This window comes from Orbicella faveolata, unplaced genomic scaffold (assembly GCF_042242905.1).
Source record: "Orbicella faveolata isolate gen_17 unplaced genomic scaffold, um_ofav_v1 contig_24, whole genome shotgun sequence".
Lineage (NCBI taxonomy): Eukaryota > Metazoa > Cnidaria > Anthozoa > Scleractinia > Merulinidae > Orbicella > Orbicella faveolata.
Window position 1 is genome coordinate 23,254,392 of NW_028301552.1, and position 16,029 is coordinate 23,270,420.

The 16,029-nt window shown below is 39.0% G+C and overlaps 1 protein-coding gene across 1 annotated transcript; it reads left to right on the forward strand.

Moving 5' to 3' along the window:
• Positions 1 to 2,354: 2,354 nt before the first annotated feature.
• On the forward strand, positions 2,355 to 6,700 carry LOC110048195 (D(1)-like dopamine receptor). Its single transcript, XM_020753979.2, has 2 exons — positions 2,355 to 4,091; positions 4,162 to 6,700. Exons 1-2 carry the CDS (start codon positions 4,061 to 4,063, stop codon positions 5,307 to 5,309), a joined length of 1,179 nt encoding a protein of 392 aa, XP_020609638.2. The 5' UTR covers positions 2,355 to 4,060; the 3' UTR covers positions 5,310 to 6,700.
• Positions 6,701 to 16,029: the final 9,329 nt, after the last annotated feature.

The window sequence follows — 16,029 nt, forward strand, 5'->3', positions numbered from 1 at the left end:
GACGACGGAGATTTCAAAGTCCAGGAGTACTCGTTATGGAATCTGTTGGAAAGTTTTCAGGTGAATAGCTTCTGTATCTTTGCGTTAGTTATTTCTTCATTTAGTTAGATGATAAAAAGCCTAATAATTATACTAGAAAATAGACTTGTTAGTCCCGCCGCTGCTGGCTCATAAAATAATTTTTTGAAATTAATTGTGAAACAATAAGTCTTAACTGCAAATGCGGAATTTTTGCCTGTTTTAAAGGACATTTGTGAAGCTGACTGGGAGAGAAAACACCGCATGTCAATCAACGTTTGTTAAGTCTTCAGTCTCAAATTCAGAATCAAAAAGACATGTCACTGTATAAATAATGCGTTAGTTATTTCTTCATTTAGTTAGATGATAAAAAGCCTAATAATTATACTAGAAAATAGACTTGTTAGTCCCGCCGCTGCTGGCTCATAAAATAATTTTTTGAAATTAATTGTGAAACAATAAGTCTTAACTGCAAATGCGGAATTTTTGCCTGTTTTAAAGGACATTTGTGAAGCTGACTGGGAGAGAAAACACCGCATGTCAATCAACGTTTGTTAAGTCTTCAGTCTCAAATTCAGAATCAAAAAGACATGTCACTGTATAAATAATGTCATACAAATGCTTCCATCTTTAAATTTAGAAAAAATAATGTAAGCCAAAAAACAAGTCGTGTCTGTCCAAAAACTGTCGACGAACGACATAACCACGAGTGAAAGATGTTCTTGGCGGGGATTTATTAATCCACTCAGTCATGTGCGTACTTGATGAAGAGGAAGAAAGGGATTATCCTTATAAAATAGGAAGAAGGCATTGTAGCTTTGTCTTGGTTAAGATGCGATTATTTCACCCCCAAGATGAGAAAGTACTTAGTAATTCTGATTTGTGTTTGGACTTATTGAGCACTGATGAAAGGAAATGATCTACAGGCGGTTAAAAGGGATTTGTCAAGTGTTCTCAAATTTTTGAAGTCTCAGGCGTGAAACTCTTTCGCTTTTGTCGCCATCGGGTCTGGATCTCTTAACTTATCCGAGCATTTCATCGACATGTATATAGAAAGATGTTTGTCCTGAAATTTAGTTACAATTGTGGGTTTGATGTTTTTATTCATTTAGATAAACTTGATAAACGACGTGCTGTTTTAGACGCTTTTAAAGAACAAAGGCACTTGCTCTGTTCTAAATATGCAGATTATTTCCTTTTGTGTGTGAGTGGAAAAACCAATTTTCAATGCGGGGAACATTTGATATTATATCCAATATTTTTCGTCATAACTAGAAGAAATCAAAACCACAATTGATCATTACCTCAGCCGTGAACTTCGTGTGAATATCCTGTTACTTAGTGGTTTTAGAAAATATTCGGAACAGATTTTCCGTATCATAACCAACAACAACACCGCATCGCCATCATGGTGCGTAAGTTGACACGACTTAATTTTTATTTGACTACAAGAAATAATGTTACGACAACGCAAAATTATTTTGTAATATTTGAAATTGTCTTGACACTGACAGAAATCACGAAATCAAAACCTAGTTATGTTGAAAACCTCCAGGACAAAACTGACCTACTACTCTGAAAATAGCAACGATGGTAAACATTAAGAAAACATTGACCCTTGAACATCTACAGCAACTTTAAAATCCATTATAGACTGAAACTTTGCTTCTTGTCTGGCTCTAGCAAAAATCACTGAACCGCAAATTATACCTTCTAAAAACTATATTATAATTTTTGACGTAAAAAAAAAAAAAGTTGTTTTTTTTGAAGTACTCTCGAATACGAGGTGGTTTTAAAATTTTCCAACCTTTATGTTGCGCATGCGTATTCAGTCAGCGTTTATGATACGCAAGTGTTGGACATGGACCGCATTGCCTTGTAATTTGTAAACAAAATTTTATGGACAATAATTCTTGAGTTAACGTTATCATCACCATTACTAAATTCACTTGTTAACTTCTCCTTCTGTCGCTGACCGAATACATAAACTGACACTTTCTAAGTACCACATTATCAAAACTCAAGGTGATTCCTCATATATACTTAAATGACTAAACCACTTTCAACTGCTAAATAAGTCACTGATTCTGCCCGAGTGTCTCTCCTTTGGCGGCGATGAATTTAATAACTTTAGACGATGAATTGTAACATTTAAGACGATTGGAACTGTCTGAATGAACTCGACTCAGTTTTACTCATAATAATCAACGTCAGTTATAATTTAAAAAAAAAACCCGGAAAATTATTCAGTTTCATCTTAAAACATCATTTCATTATAAATTTTTTAAGGAATTACAAATGTTCTTTGTCGTGTAATCGTCTTTTGTTTTAGACTGATTTGTGGGCCTTAAGAATTTTTATTTGCTGTTGCTGCTTCGAGTCAGTCAGTGTTTAGAAATGACTTTTGACACATTACGAGATAATTCACTCTCAACAGTGGAAAATGTCAATCGCCTTATTGTTGGTTACACGTAAATTAAAATGGTTGATGCTTTTCTGTTCTCATCTTGGTTTTCTTTCTTTTGTGTTTTGTTAATAGATCAAATGAGCCACTACTGAGCTATATCTCGTTCGATCTTTTTTACACGCCTCCATGTAAACCGAATTTCATGCAAAATTAACTGCTCAGTGGGGAAGGCCTCTAGAGAAAAACTACCAGTTCAACTGATATTATAGCTATATGCTGAAGTGATAGTCAATTTAAATAGACAGACCAGCGATGAAAGCTCAGGTTTATTACAAGCAGAACACGTTATTCGGGTGATGCAGTGTGTTTTCAAGGTACATGAAGGTACAAAGTCGAAAGTCTTTCAGTTCTTTAAGGAATTTTCCTCAGTGAAGGTCAAGGGAACATATTTATATTTATCTCTTGTTTGAAATTGTTGGAATCTTTACAAGTTCGTGTATTGCGTGCAAAAATTAAGATTACATGGATAAACATGAAGATCACTTTGCAACCTTTTTGGCCTTTCAATTTCCCCTTTTCCTAAGACTTGAAGCAATCTTGATGGAAATCCTGATAAGACCTCTCTGGGAAAAAAATGACTCCGTATTTGAATATTGGGATACGATCACAGCATCGATAATGGCAATCATTTTAAACTCAAAATTCTTGACAAGAAATACTGTTCACAATTTTTCTTCAGTGTAAGTTAATTATCCTCAAGTCTTCCTTCACTTGAAGCAGGAACAGACCTAGTTTATTGCTGCTCTGCGACTCTTCATATCGTTTCAATCTGAAAAAACGTCATTTGACCACTGCAATCTAATTAAAATATTCCAATTCCTGAGTAGTGACTCCAGCGGAAATTTGTTCAAACGTTTCAGTAGTCTGTACATGTTCCGCAGACGATGGTTCAGGAGAAAATATGTTTGATTTCATGTAATAATCAAATTTCCGAGCTTCTGTTTCTAACGAAAAAGCAGCAACTGAGGTCGAAGAAACTCTTAACTACAATTGTGACATGTCAACGTCGAGTTCACAGATGCATCAATGTTAAATTATATACCAAACCCACGAATTTGCCACATTCAAATAAGCTCACTTTGACATGCGAGAACTGTTTCTTTTCTAGTGCATTTGATAAAGGACGTCATGTTTGAAGAAACTTAAGATCAGAAATACAACCCTTATCCCATAGATTACAGAACAGCAACAACAATAGCAAACAGTTGCTGCACACCAAGGCAAATGAAGAGGGATACTGAAGAGTATATGGAAAATAATTTAATCTAAACTCGCCACCTTCGTTGAGAGGTCTAGGGCAGATATATGATGCAGTAGCCCATGTCGTTCAATGAGTGTAAAAGATACTCCTATCTCCATTCTGATTTAGCTGATCTTTTTGCGGGGGAGATAAAAAGATCAAGTGTAAATAAACATTGTGCGCGTACGTGCACGACTGGAGTTAAAATGAACCTTCACTATTGAATTAATTTGTCAGAACTTTAATTGTTTACTGCAATTGCAATCATCTCCATGTTGGTCATTTCTAAAGTCCGTTGATGTATTACGGCCTTGCTCGGTCGCGGTTCAGGGAAGATGATGCTTGACAGCGAAATCAGTTTTGAAGGCAAGGATTAGTTTTATGTCGTAGTGAAGAATTCTCAGTTTGTTTTTTCTCATGCAATAATTTTTTTCAGGAGCTTCGTTCAATACCACAAGAAACTCATCAGCCGTTCAAAGTGAAGCTAGTGGCTACTTAAAAATGACTTACGATATTCTCGTTCCATGGACTGTTGCATACTCTATGGTTGCCGCAGCCATTCTGTTTGGTAATGGCCTTGTGATAATCTCTTTTGTCAAGAGCAAGTTTCTTCGTACTCATACCAACTACTTCATCGTTTCTCTGGCAGCCACTGATTGGTTCGTTGGCATTATCTCCATTCCTTGGTGGATTGTTGTTCTGTTTATTAGTCATGAAGGAGAAACTTGGTATGCGTATTTGCACGACATTTGGGTGATATTTGATATACTTGGCGGTGTAGGTTCAATACTGCATCTAGTTGCTTTAAGCTGGGATAGATTTTGTGCCATTGTATGGCCTTTGAGCCATCGTATCTACACCAGCAAACGCTACTTGTGTATTTTGGCCTTAATTTGGTCGATAGCGATTCCAGTTGCTCTGTGTTCCAAACCGGGAATGGCATTAGCACCAAAAGCATACAACGTGACTGTCATAGTACTTTGTTTTTTCGTTCCACTGTTTATTGTGTGCGGAACACAAGTTGCCGTAGTTATTTCTATTCGCAAGAACAGGGTGCAGAACTCTTACAGGTTTAAAAGGAGTCTTCGCAAAGAGGTCCGCGTTGCCAAGACAGTAATCGTAATGATTGCGTTGTTCATCATTGGGTGGCTTCCTTTCTTCACACTCTCCTTGATCACTTACTTAAAGCCAGAGATAAAGCCTTCATGGCAAGCGATCTGCGCTGTAAAATTCCTTCAGTACGGAAATTCAGCCGTCAATCCAGTGTTGTATGCTCACAAGTTCCCTCACTTCCGTAAAGCGTTTGCGGCCATACTGTGTCCTTGTCGCGAAGTGAGCAAAACGGCACGAAACGTCGGAGAGAGTTTCAGGACCACATTATCTTCCTTCGCTTCTGGTTCGATTCGAAAGAAAACAAGCGCAAGTTACTGGACAAGCTTGCAGTCAGCTATCTATAATCGTGATAACAGTTCGAACTTGGATTCGTCGCCGCACAATTCGGCACGCGACACTGGTACGACTGATCGACATTCCGCTTCCGAGGAAATCGAACTGCAAGGTAGCAACTCTAACGGTTCTTCATAAAGAGAACCAAAAGTATATTGTCGCTCTGGAAGCAACGAAGTTATAACCTTAATAGTTCTCTCCCTAAGAAAAACTTTTCCTAGGAGTGGTGATTGGTTTTAGATATAACAATGTTGGAAACTGACATTTTTCTTTGATTGCTCATCTTTACTGATATTGAAGAAAAGAGAAAACCGACATGTGATCACTGTAACAATAATGTATTATGCCGGAGAAAACGAATTTACGGATCACAGGCAGGAGTCAAACGTTCTATAGATTAGTGATCATTAATCAACCAATCAAGCTGATCAATAGATTTGATTGATCGATTGACCGACCGCTCGGCTCCGCTGCCAGCTGATCGACCAAGCCAGGGATCGATTGTTGAAAACTTTTAACAGACTTAGCGTTAACTCGAAATATAAATCTTAAATTGCTTGAGAAGTCTAATTCATTCATGCTATGTTAAAATATCTCATCTACCGAGATTACTACTTTTTTCGCAGTGGTGTGAGACCTAAAGCATGTTTTGCTTTGAAGGGTATAAGAAAAGTGAGGTCTGTTAGCTTCTGAAACGCTGATGTCACTACTCGCTTACATGACAACAACAACAAGCTTACATGAGTGCGAGAGTTGGTCAACTCGGGGCGTTTCCTTAATTATTTGCTCTTAGAAAACTTGGACCTGTCACAAAATCGTCAAGTTACCGTAATCTGTAAATCTATAATTCGACTTAGTGTACGAGGCTCTAATTGACCTTTGATGGTTCTAAGGTGGGCGCTTATTGGAGACGAGGTGCTTATCGAGGACGGGGCGCTTATTTCATTTTAAACATATACATAAGAATTTGATACATTATAATCTGATGAAAAACGGCAGATACTGTCAGTTTAAGTTCAACATTACGTTCAAATGAGAAAACGAACTTAATTCATCCATCTAATCGGTCTGTTCTATGTTAGTGTCATAAATGTCACTTTTTTTTATGGAGGCGCTTATTACAATATGGTCGCTTGTTAAAAAGGTGCACTCGAGGGGAGCGCTTATTACTAAAGGGAGACGGGCGGCGTGATAGATGGGTGGGTGATAATGACGATGATAATATAATAGAGGTGGCTGACAAAATCTCTAAATAAACATATGATTAAGGAAGAAAAACGTGCAAGCGATTAAATAATTCGACTGAGGTATACATGGAAGTGGGTTGGGTGAACTCGAATCTCATATCATACTCACTGACCGAAGTATTTACTGCAGCGTTAATAACCGTTAAAGTTTAATTGGGAAACCCCGGGCTTTTCAACGCCTTCTTCATTAGCACGTATGTGAATATTTATATGCATATAAAACATGGCTGTAAAAATTTAATCAATATTCGAAAATTGAAATAAAATAATATGGTTAGTGTTGTTACAATTTTGAGAACACTTCCAGACCTTCCACGAAACCTTTTTCTCTTATTCATTGTATTCTTCCTCCCGTCAGTCTTGCCTTCTTGACAACGTGTTGATAAAAGCTTTTAGTATCACCCAACTAGTGGACTAATGAAAATCCTGCATTTTAATTGGTTACGTTACTAGAGGATTATTAGTAATAGTCCTCGAGTAGCGAAATTGGCGCAATCGAGCGTGACGCTTTCTTCAGTTTTATTCCCAAATAAATAAATTTCTGCAACTTGCATTTGCCAACTTTATTGTTGCCTTTTCTGTCCGACTAGTTGGGTCATACTAAAACAATTAGACCCTTCGCCCTCAAGGGTCACGGGTCCATGGCCCATTTGGCTTCGTCTCATGGCCTATTGACCCGTAGCCCTTGCGGGCTACGGGTCTAATTGTTAAATATTACATGGCACTGTTTGTAACCACACTTGAAAATTCAAGCTTATCCCTTAACACTGTAGTCATGTCAAATAGTATAAATACTACTTCCCCGAAATACTGAACAACCCATAAAAAGGCAGCCCCCTACGAGATTAAAATTCTAAAAGCTTAATTAATTATTCCATGGAGCATTACCTTTGAGGGGAGGCGCGGTGGCCTCATGGTTAGTGCGCTCGTCCCCGGATCGAGCGGTCCGGGTTCGAACCCTGGCCAGGAACACTGTGTTGTGTTCTTGGGCGAGACACTGCCTTTCTCAACCCAGGGGTATAAATTCCGGGGGAGTGACCTGCGATGAACTAGAATCCCGTCCAGGGGGAGTAGAAATACTCCTTGCCGCGTCACGCTGCAGAAACCAGGATAAGCTCCGGCAGCTATGAGCCAGTCGGCTCCGAGGTTTCACTATTACCTTTGCGGGGTAGGACGCCTGAACCTCAGCGATTTTACGAATGTAAGGAATCTCATATTCTTGGTAATGTCTTAATGGACCGGGCTGGGAATTGTTGTCAAGGTTAACGCATCTATCATGGCAAAAATTAAAACGCTGGTGCTCGATAGAGAAGCAGCTCCAGCCAGCTTACTGATGATGCGAGGCAGCAGAAGCCGAGAGTAAACTGCAACACGGGCCAACCCGCTCACAAACCCGAGACAAAGTCAAAAGCTTTCCTTGGAACGTGCAACGTCAGTTGCTTCATTATAGAAGAGGGGTCAGACTTGTCCTTATGAAGGGTAAAGATTCACCGGTGCAGAAAACTAGTCACAGTTTGAGAAAAAAGTGGCCAACGTACAAAAAGACAAAATTTTCTTATCGGTGCCATTCCCTTGACTTATAAGAAGTAGCGCATGACAATAGGGAGGCACTGTGCTGCAGTCAGTAGGACGCCGTCTTGTAATCCGGAGGTCTCCAACATACTACAAGCTGAATTTGCTCCTCGTTAGACCCGAGTTCAAATCCTCAGTCACGAAATATAAGAACCCAATTGTTTAATAAACTCCAATACCCCAGTTAGTTAGGGCTATTTATAACCACGTTGTATATCTGTCTGGATCCGTAAAAACATAGCAACAGAATTTGACTTGTCACTGATAATCTTGATACAATTCTGTCCTAGAGCTAGCTAGCGCTTTCCACAAAGCTTATCGTAGCTCAAATAAAAGGAAAGAACTCTCCTGTATACCTTTAGAGGCCAGGAAAACTAAATTCACCGTCTTTTCGTTGAATCATGAATTGTACAATTTAATTAAGAGTGCTTTTAACATGAAATTGGAGTCTAGATCAACACGAACGTCCAGATATCAAAACCGCCTTTCTAAAGGCCTGCATCGTCCTAAATGGACTGAACAAGAGCTTCCTACATCGAGAATCGATTGAAATTCAAACAAACTAGGCCATAGTTAGCAGTAAGCGAACACTCAACATGTTGTCGTTACGTCAATTATCGACTGGAAGCCACGCAAAAAAATTTCTTCCGCGCTAGCGAATCACGGTCAGTTCTGATAGTTAGCCAGGCCGAGAACGCCTAAAATTGATAAAACAACGAAATTCTACTCACGATTGGCGCGCTTGACCCAATGTTTTTCACTCCGTTCCTAGCCATGTTTTGCTCGCAAATAGCAATGTTCCGGATGTACTTGAATTTCGTTGGGCGGGAAATGCCATATCCAGACTTCAAGAGATTTTTTTCCAAGTCTTAAGCGGCATCAAAGTTCAGGGCAAATAACGCCGACAGCAGCTACAAATGTCTAGTCCATTGCACGTCTAAGTCATAAATTGATGTGGCTAAAGCTCTTTGCTGTCTACAGCAAGCACAACATTATCGCCACAGTGCAAACGGCCTACTATTACGGGGCTAAGTGACGCCCCATTTACATGTAATAACATGTAATACGTCTCAGGACCGCTCCATGTACGATAATGGACGACGCTTGCTAACATATCGTTAGACTTGCACCTTTATTGGACTTAATGATGTCCTCGGGCAGACTTCCTTTAGACAGCAGTTACAGAACGCTGATCGGTGGGCTCCTTCTCAGAGTCACCGCGCGAACTGAAATTCAGACAAGTGTAGTCTGGGCTAAAATTAACAGTAATAGACCATATTCGTATTCTCGGTATTGGACTGGAACTAGCTTGCAGTGGAGGCTCATGTGGGGGATTATCATTAAGGCGGGGGTTAACTTGAAGGCCATATTTTTGCTGGGTTTTATGGTTTGAATGCAAATATCTCGTTCACGTTTCAAGCAGTGAAAAATCTCTCTGCTCATTTCACATAGCTACGTTTTGGGCTGTTTTGTGAATTTTTTTGGTGATTTTTGGGTATATTTGGGGATAAATAGTCTTTCTCAAAGGATAAGTAAAATTTATGGAAATAGGAAATTTTGAAGATTTGATGTTGTTTTAAAATTAGAATTTGAAGTTAGAAATTGGTAGACGTACACCAAACAGTTGCCCACCAACCCGGGGTGCCCTTTTGGGGGGTACTCAACTGTCTGGTGGTGTTCCAAACCCCTTTTTATCCTTTTAATCCCTCTTTCAACTTCCTAAAATTTCACTTCAATTCTTGTGTACCCCCGCCTTGAACAGGGATAAATGCTATTTGCATTTGAAAAGACTCCCCTCATTAGCCTCAGTTGCAAGCTAGTTCGAGTCCAATACCGAGAATACGAATATGGTCTGTTGAAAAGGGGAGGGGTAGCGATAAATAATGAAAAAATGGACAAATAAATAAAACACGCAGCAAGAAGTTCCCTACATTTTATTCTAGGTAAGATTTACAAGCTGCTGCCATACGGAAAGCAAAGAAAAAAAAATTAAATAATAAAAAAAAAAAAGAAATAAAAACCGCTTGATTTCTTTAACACTGTTTTCATAAATCCAGACATATGTAGTTCCTCGTTAAATTAAAACCAGAATTCTCAAGTTAACTATTATATGAGGCCAAAGCAACTTTAGCATTCTCTTTATTAACCCAGAGATTGCGTAAGCAATCTATAGGGTTTTAGTGGTGGGGCACATTATGCAAACAATATGTAAATGACGACCTTCCATCATCTGTAAGCTTTTTGGAGTAATTCCTCTGACCAGTAGATAAAGCTCCCGAAATCACTGTATTAGTCAATCTTGCAGGCACGTGTATCGCTTTACATTACAAAGTCTAGCTGCGATTGTTGCACTAAAAATGGAAACTTGTTTTGTTTGCTTTTTGGGTATAGTTCAGTTACCATTTCTATTACAATTCTAATCTTAAATTAACAGTCAACTCTAAATAAGACCAAACGTTGGCTTTTTTAATACGCATTGGGAACGTTTTAGATGACAGAGGTGAAGTTGCTGGGAGCTGCTATTTTAAATTTCCGCTCCGAGGTTTGAAGTTTAGTAAAGATTGACAAGAGGCAACCCTCTCTACATATCGATGGTACTACTACTGGAGGGTTGAGCTCCTGAAATTAAATTTCGGAAATCAAAGCGAACAGTTTCCTTGAGGCCACCGTAGCGTTTGTCGAAAAAGTCTCTAATAAAGAACACCGCGATCTCGCAAGCCTCTAAAAGGCTCATGATTACGCCAGATTATAACTTTCAACCGCGGGCGTGGAATCCACCACAAGAATTTCCTGCTCAGCCAGATAAGTCGCATTGGAAGACGAACCCCGCACAGCGGGAGCGAGGAGAACTAGAGAGAACTTCACGAATTGAAATGCAATCCGAGCATTAACATTTTGCCCACAGACAAAAATTGTTGGGCTTGTTCAAGCTGATACACTTTGGCACTTGAATAGGCTGATGAACTATCATATCGCAAAGTCACACAACGGCTCTCGCGAAAAGCTTTATATATCTATTTGCAGTATATTTAAGAGTCTGTCCACCAGAGGACCAGGCAGACGTGACACATGCCATCTCACCGATTTCTCTTAAACTTTCACAGATGATTAAGGTCATTAAGTTATTCAAGAGTCCAAAGTAGCTCGGGCTCCCGGTCAATCCCTGGGGTATTAGGGCTTTCACATCAAATCCCAGGGATAAAACCCCGAAATTAGCTCTAAAATTGTACTTCCAACAAAGATTTCTCACACTAACAGAATGCGATGGATTTTCATCTTGTTTCATCCAACAATTCTTTAAACCTTAAGCAATGAAAGGTCCAAAGTTGGAGTGATTTGAAATTATTCTCGCCAATCTAGAACATTTGAAAATTAACCATGTCACGCAACAATTTTAAGAAACCACAAATTAGTCTTTTTAAATTGCAAATATCTCCAATGGGCAACGTTGCATGTCGACAAACATGTAGTCACAGTAAAACCCTATTATAGTGCTATGTTTCTGACGAAAACAATTTTTGGCCTCTGTGAAATATTCATGATCACATTCCTCTGAAGTACGTGACAGTCCAAGTTAACTGGAGCACTCTGTGACCATAAGCTGCTGTTTAAGGAGCCGATTCGAATCCTGTAATGGTATCAGTGACTCCAATTTGTTTGTTTCTCAGCTCTAAAAACCTTAAGAGATATTTATCAGCATAGCTAAGGAGTTAAATTAATTATATAAATTCTAACAGGTACTAGTAAATCTAGTAAAACCGATACGCTTTATGCTGGAAGTCGACAGTTGAAAGCAAAGTGTGTCAGGTATATTTTGCCACATTTTGTTACTTTCCACACTTATTAAATTTATTTCAAACTTGGAAGGCACTCAAAGTAATTTCCTTACAGGAGAAACTGCACCCTTCATGTAAATGTAGGTGTGTGGCTTGACACTTGTTTCTGTTACATGTGTCAGTATATCTACTTGAATTCAGAAATAATATTCACTGAGCTCGAAAAAAATATAGTCTATCTTTGAAAGGCAATCCACATTCTACAGCGAATTAAGAGCCAGTTCCTGTAAATACCGAGAATGAGATGACAGTCGCGAAATTTTCGATTTCTTCATATTTTGCCCAAATAACCTCTGTAGTGAGTTGTTTTCGAAAATACCATTCAAAGGTCCTGAAGCGCTTTAGTTTTTTCGAAATTGAGGAAAGTTTGAAAATCGCCATTTTAGCCGCCTGACGCCGCCGAAAATGGCCGAAAATTGTGCATTTTGTTTTCGCTCGTACAGATCAACGCGATGATATCTATCAATATACTTTGGGTAGCTCATAGTGCATGTCTTACTGTTTCTAAAGCATTAATTTGATTAGCAAAAGCTCCAAGTTTAATAACATTTTAGGCCGATACAAGTACCTTCATCCAAGCTCGTGAGCGAAATGGCTGATTTTAGCTAATTTCAATACCATCAAAAGCCCACTGGTACATTGAATTTGAAGTCGAAACTAAAATTTTCTGAAAGCCCATACTCTATTTTATGTTGTGTGAAAGTCTCTTCCGCGGCCCGAAAAAACTAACCCGTCGAGAGACATAAACGTGTGGTACATTTTTGAGTTATTTTTTTGTAAAAAAAATACCTCTTAGTCGGCGCGTCGGGTATGTTATGGACGGGTCAATGGGTGAGTGAGTGAGTGAGTGAGTTGAGTGAGTGAGAGATGTATGTTGTCACACCAATCAGATTGAATCTACTATAAACAGCCAATCAAATTTCTTATTGTAAAGGTAAATGGTATGTGAGAAGATTTGATCCCGATAGAGTTCAGAACGGCCGTATTCATTCCTCTATAAAAGAGGAGGAAGTATTCAATGGGTTTACTTCGACATTTTCTGTGGGTTAGGCTGAGGATTTTAGTTAAATGAACGAGATGAGCCTTGAGGTGTGAAACTGTTCGTGAGTTAGTAGTATGCAAATGCAACGAGATATTTTTATTTTTAGTTACAAAGGTAACTTGATACTTTTGTTTTTCACAAGGAGTAAATTCAATTAGAGGTCACGAATCGTCGCGTCTAGTTCTTAGGACATGTTTTAGAGGGGACGAGACTTTAGATTTGAAACAGTTCTAACGTTTACCATAGTAAGTGCGGGTAACAATTGTTTTGTTCTTGTTACATGCAAATATAACAAGATATTTTTGTTTTTTAGTTACAAAGTGTAATTTGACACTCTTGTTTTTCACAGGGGAGTAAATTCAATTAGAGCGGACGAATCGTCACCACTCTTTCCCTCGAGATGCTTGCTATCTTTAGTAACAAATGGTAACTTAACACTTTTGTTTTTTATATGGGAGTAAATTCAATTAGAGCTGACAAGTTATCGGCTATTGTTTCCAGGATATTAAACAAAAAAGAAGCTTTCATTTCTGGAAGGTTTTTACGTCTCTGCAGTAGCAGTTTAATAGTTATATTTGATGACATTCATTTCAGTCCGATATATTTAAAGGTAAAAAGTATGAAAACTGTTCAAATGTTCTTTGAAGACTGCGTGGCACCAAGTTAAAGTGCAATTTGATTAAATCAGACTTTCAACGTGTCAGAGGTTTTTTTCTCTTTCTTTCTATTTTCGGTGAAGTTGTGTTGTCTTGTGTTGTGTAAAAAGGTAAACTTACGACTCGTATAAAATGCGAAAAAGTCTCTAAATTAAGTTGAGTATTTTTGAGCAAAAATTCCTCTTGGGGGTTGGAAGGGTTATGTGATCGGTGAGTGAGGGAGCTATGCATGTGCGCGTGTCACACCAATCACAGTGCGGGTTGTATCAAAGAACGAATCAAATTGCCTGTTAGAAAATAATATGGTATCTACATTAATCTGGAGACGTGTCAGATTACTGTAGTTTGTTCAGTCAAACATTTGATGGCTTACTATTTAACGATCTTACCATGACCGATGTAACATCGCAACCAAAAAAAACTTGTCAAATTAACCAAATCATTACTGTACCATGAATGCTTCTATCTCCAACACTTCAGACAAAAAAATAACTCTTGCACGCCTTGCGTGCCTATGTTTGTAAATTCGTCATTCGTGAAACCAACATGGAACTTGGCCAGCTATCTTCATCAAGAACAAAAATAAGCGAATGGAAACCTTTTTCGTCAATAAGGATACTTGTGATTTTTTTTCCCTTTTAGATTGACCACATGATTAACTTTTGTAAACAACTTGCAGTTAAATCAAAATAGACGCTGCTTTTGGTACATTGTAATGTTATGCAAATTTATTTCGATCACCGGCACGCGCATATCGCCCGAAACTGATTTTCCTTCCGCCTACTGTATGTTTCTTTTCGAAGGTTACAACTGTAGCACACATTATTCGTTCAATATCGGCAGTTTTGATTTTTGTGGAACACCCATGGCCACAGCCAAACTTGTCTTTAAGTAAAAATAAACATTTTGAAACGTGAAGTAAACAATCGGTTACAGTTGCATCCATCATGTTTGGCGTAATATTCGAACACAACCATTTCATGTAAACAGGTGCACTTTACTTTAAAAACAACCGTCTCATCGCAGCATTTCTTGAAATCCTGGTCTGAGACCAGGTAATGCCGATAACAAAGCGCGAGCAGTTGACAAAGCTTCATGATCAACTGTCGAAACGTTGTACTTGTGGACTATGCAAGATAATTCAACCCTTGTATTTCTTACCCGTGTGCTTGCAATTCTTATGGATACAACTGCCCCTGTCTGTTACCACCAGATTTATAAATGAATGGTTCGTTTCCTATCACTTAATATGGCACATACCTCTGAATAAAACACATACGGTGACATCATTTTTCTTGGAGTGTTCCAACAGGCGTCCGCCAATTGCAAAACGTACTGCAGCAAAACAGAAAACTACAAAGGCTTCTTCGTCAATCGCACTACGCTGTCCAGATTTCTTTCTTACAAAGTTTCCAGACTTCGCTCTCTTTTAAAATTCCAAGACTTCGCCGTTCTGTTGGCCAATCCGAATAACTGTCATGGCGTTAGTTGAGTAAGTACTTGACTTTGTTTGGTGGTCCCGGTTCGGACAATTAGGCAAATGTGGATTGCGTGACAATCGGCCACTGTAGCAAATATGTCGATATCTGACGTTTTGCAAAGTGAGTGAAGATGGCGACGTGGACCTCGAGGGGAAGGGGACACCCATATAAGAAGGACGGGATGCTCCTCAAAAATTTTGATCCCCAAAGATCCCCTAAGAGGTACCAAGATCCTGTTTTTTCTTCTCTAAAAGATACCAATTCTTACATAACACATTTTCTCCCCGCGTCATATTTTTTTTCGGCTCAATACCTCAAAAGGCATCGCAAAAGCTCCCGCTTTGGACCTTTTGAGGCTGAACACCCTGAACGCTACTAAAACTTCATTTTTAACCCCTAAAAGGTACGACGAGCTCCCCCGCCCCGGGAGGCGTGGACAGGGAATCTAAACTGCTCCTTGCTCGCCTCGTGTAGGCAGGGTGTTTTCTCTATGTCTGCGTGAAAAAATGGGAACTACAGTCGAACCTGCACAGCCACCTCTCCACAAAGGACCACCTCTCTGCAACGGCCACTTTTTTCATTCCGGCGGACGGTCACTCTTATTCTAATCTCTCTACAACGGCCACCTCTCTACAACAGTAACAGCCACTAAAACACGTCCCAACTGCCAAAAAAACCTCTCCACAAAGGCCAATTAATCAACAACTGACGAACGCTGTCCACAAAACCCCATTTTTTATTGGACATGGTCACGAAACTTGATGCATGCCGCAGATCTTTGGTCTCTATTTCTGTTTGGTTTCTGTCCTATTGATATATTTTGATTGTATTACGAATTTACATGTTACACTAAGCCTTTTTTAAGATAAAAATGTTGAAACCCAAGAAAATATCGGTGTCATATTTCACCCCTACTGATACCGCTCCATAACGGCGACTTTCCTCTGTTCCCAAGGTGTAGAAAGTTTCGACTTTATTACCGTTAATAAAAAACACACCCTTCCTATTGAACTTTAAAATACAG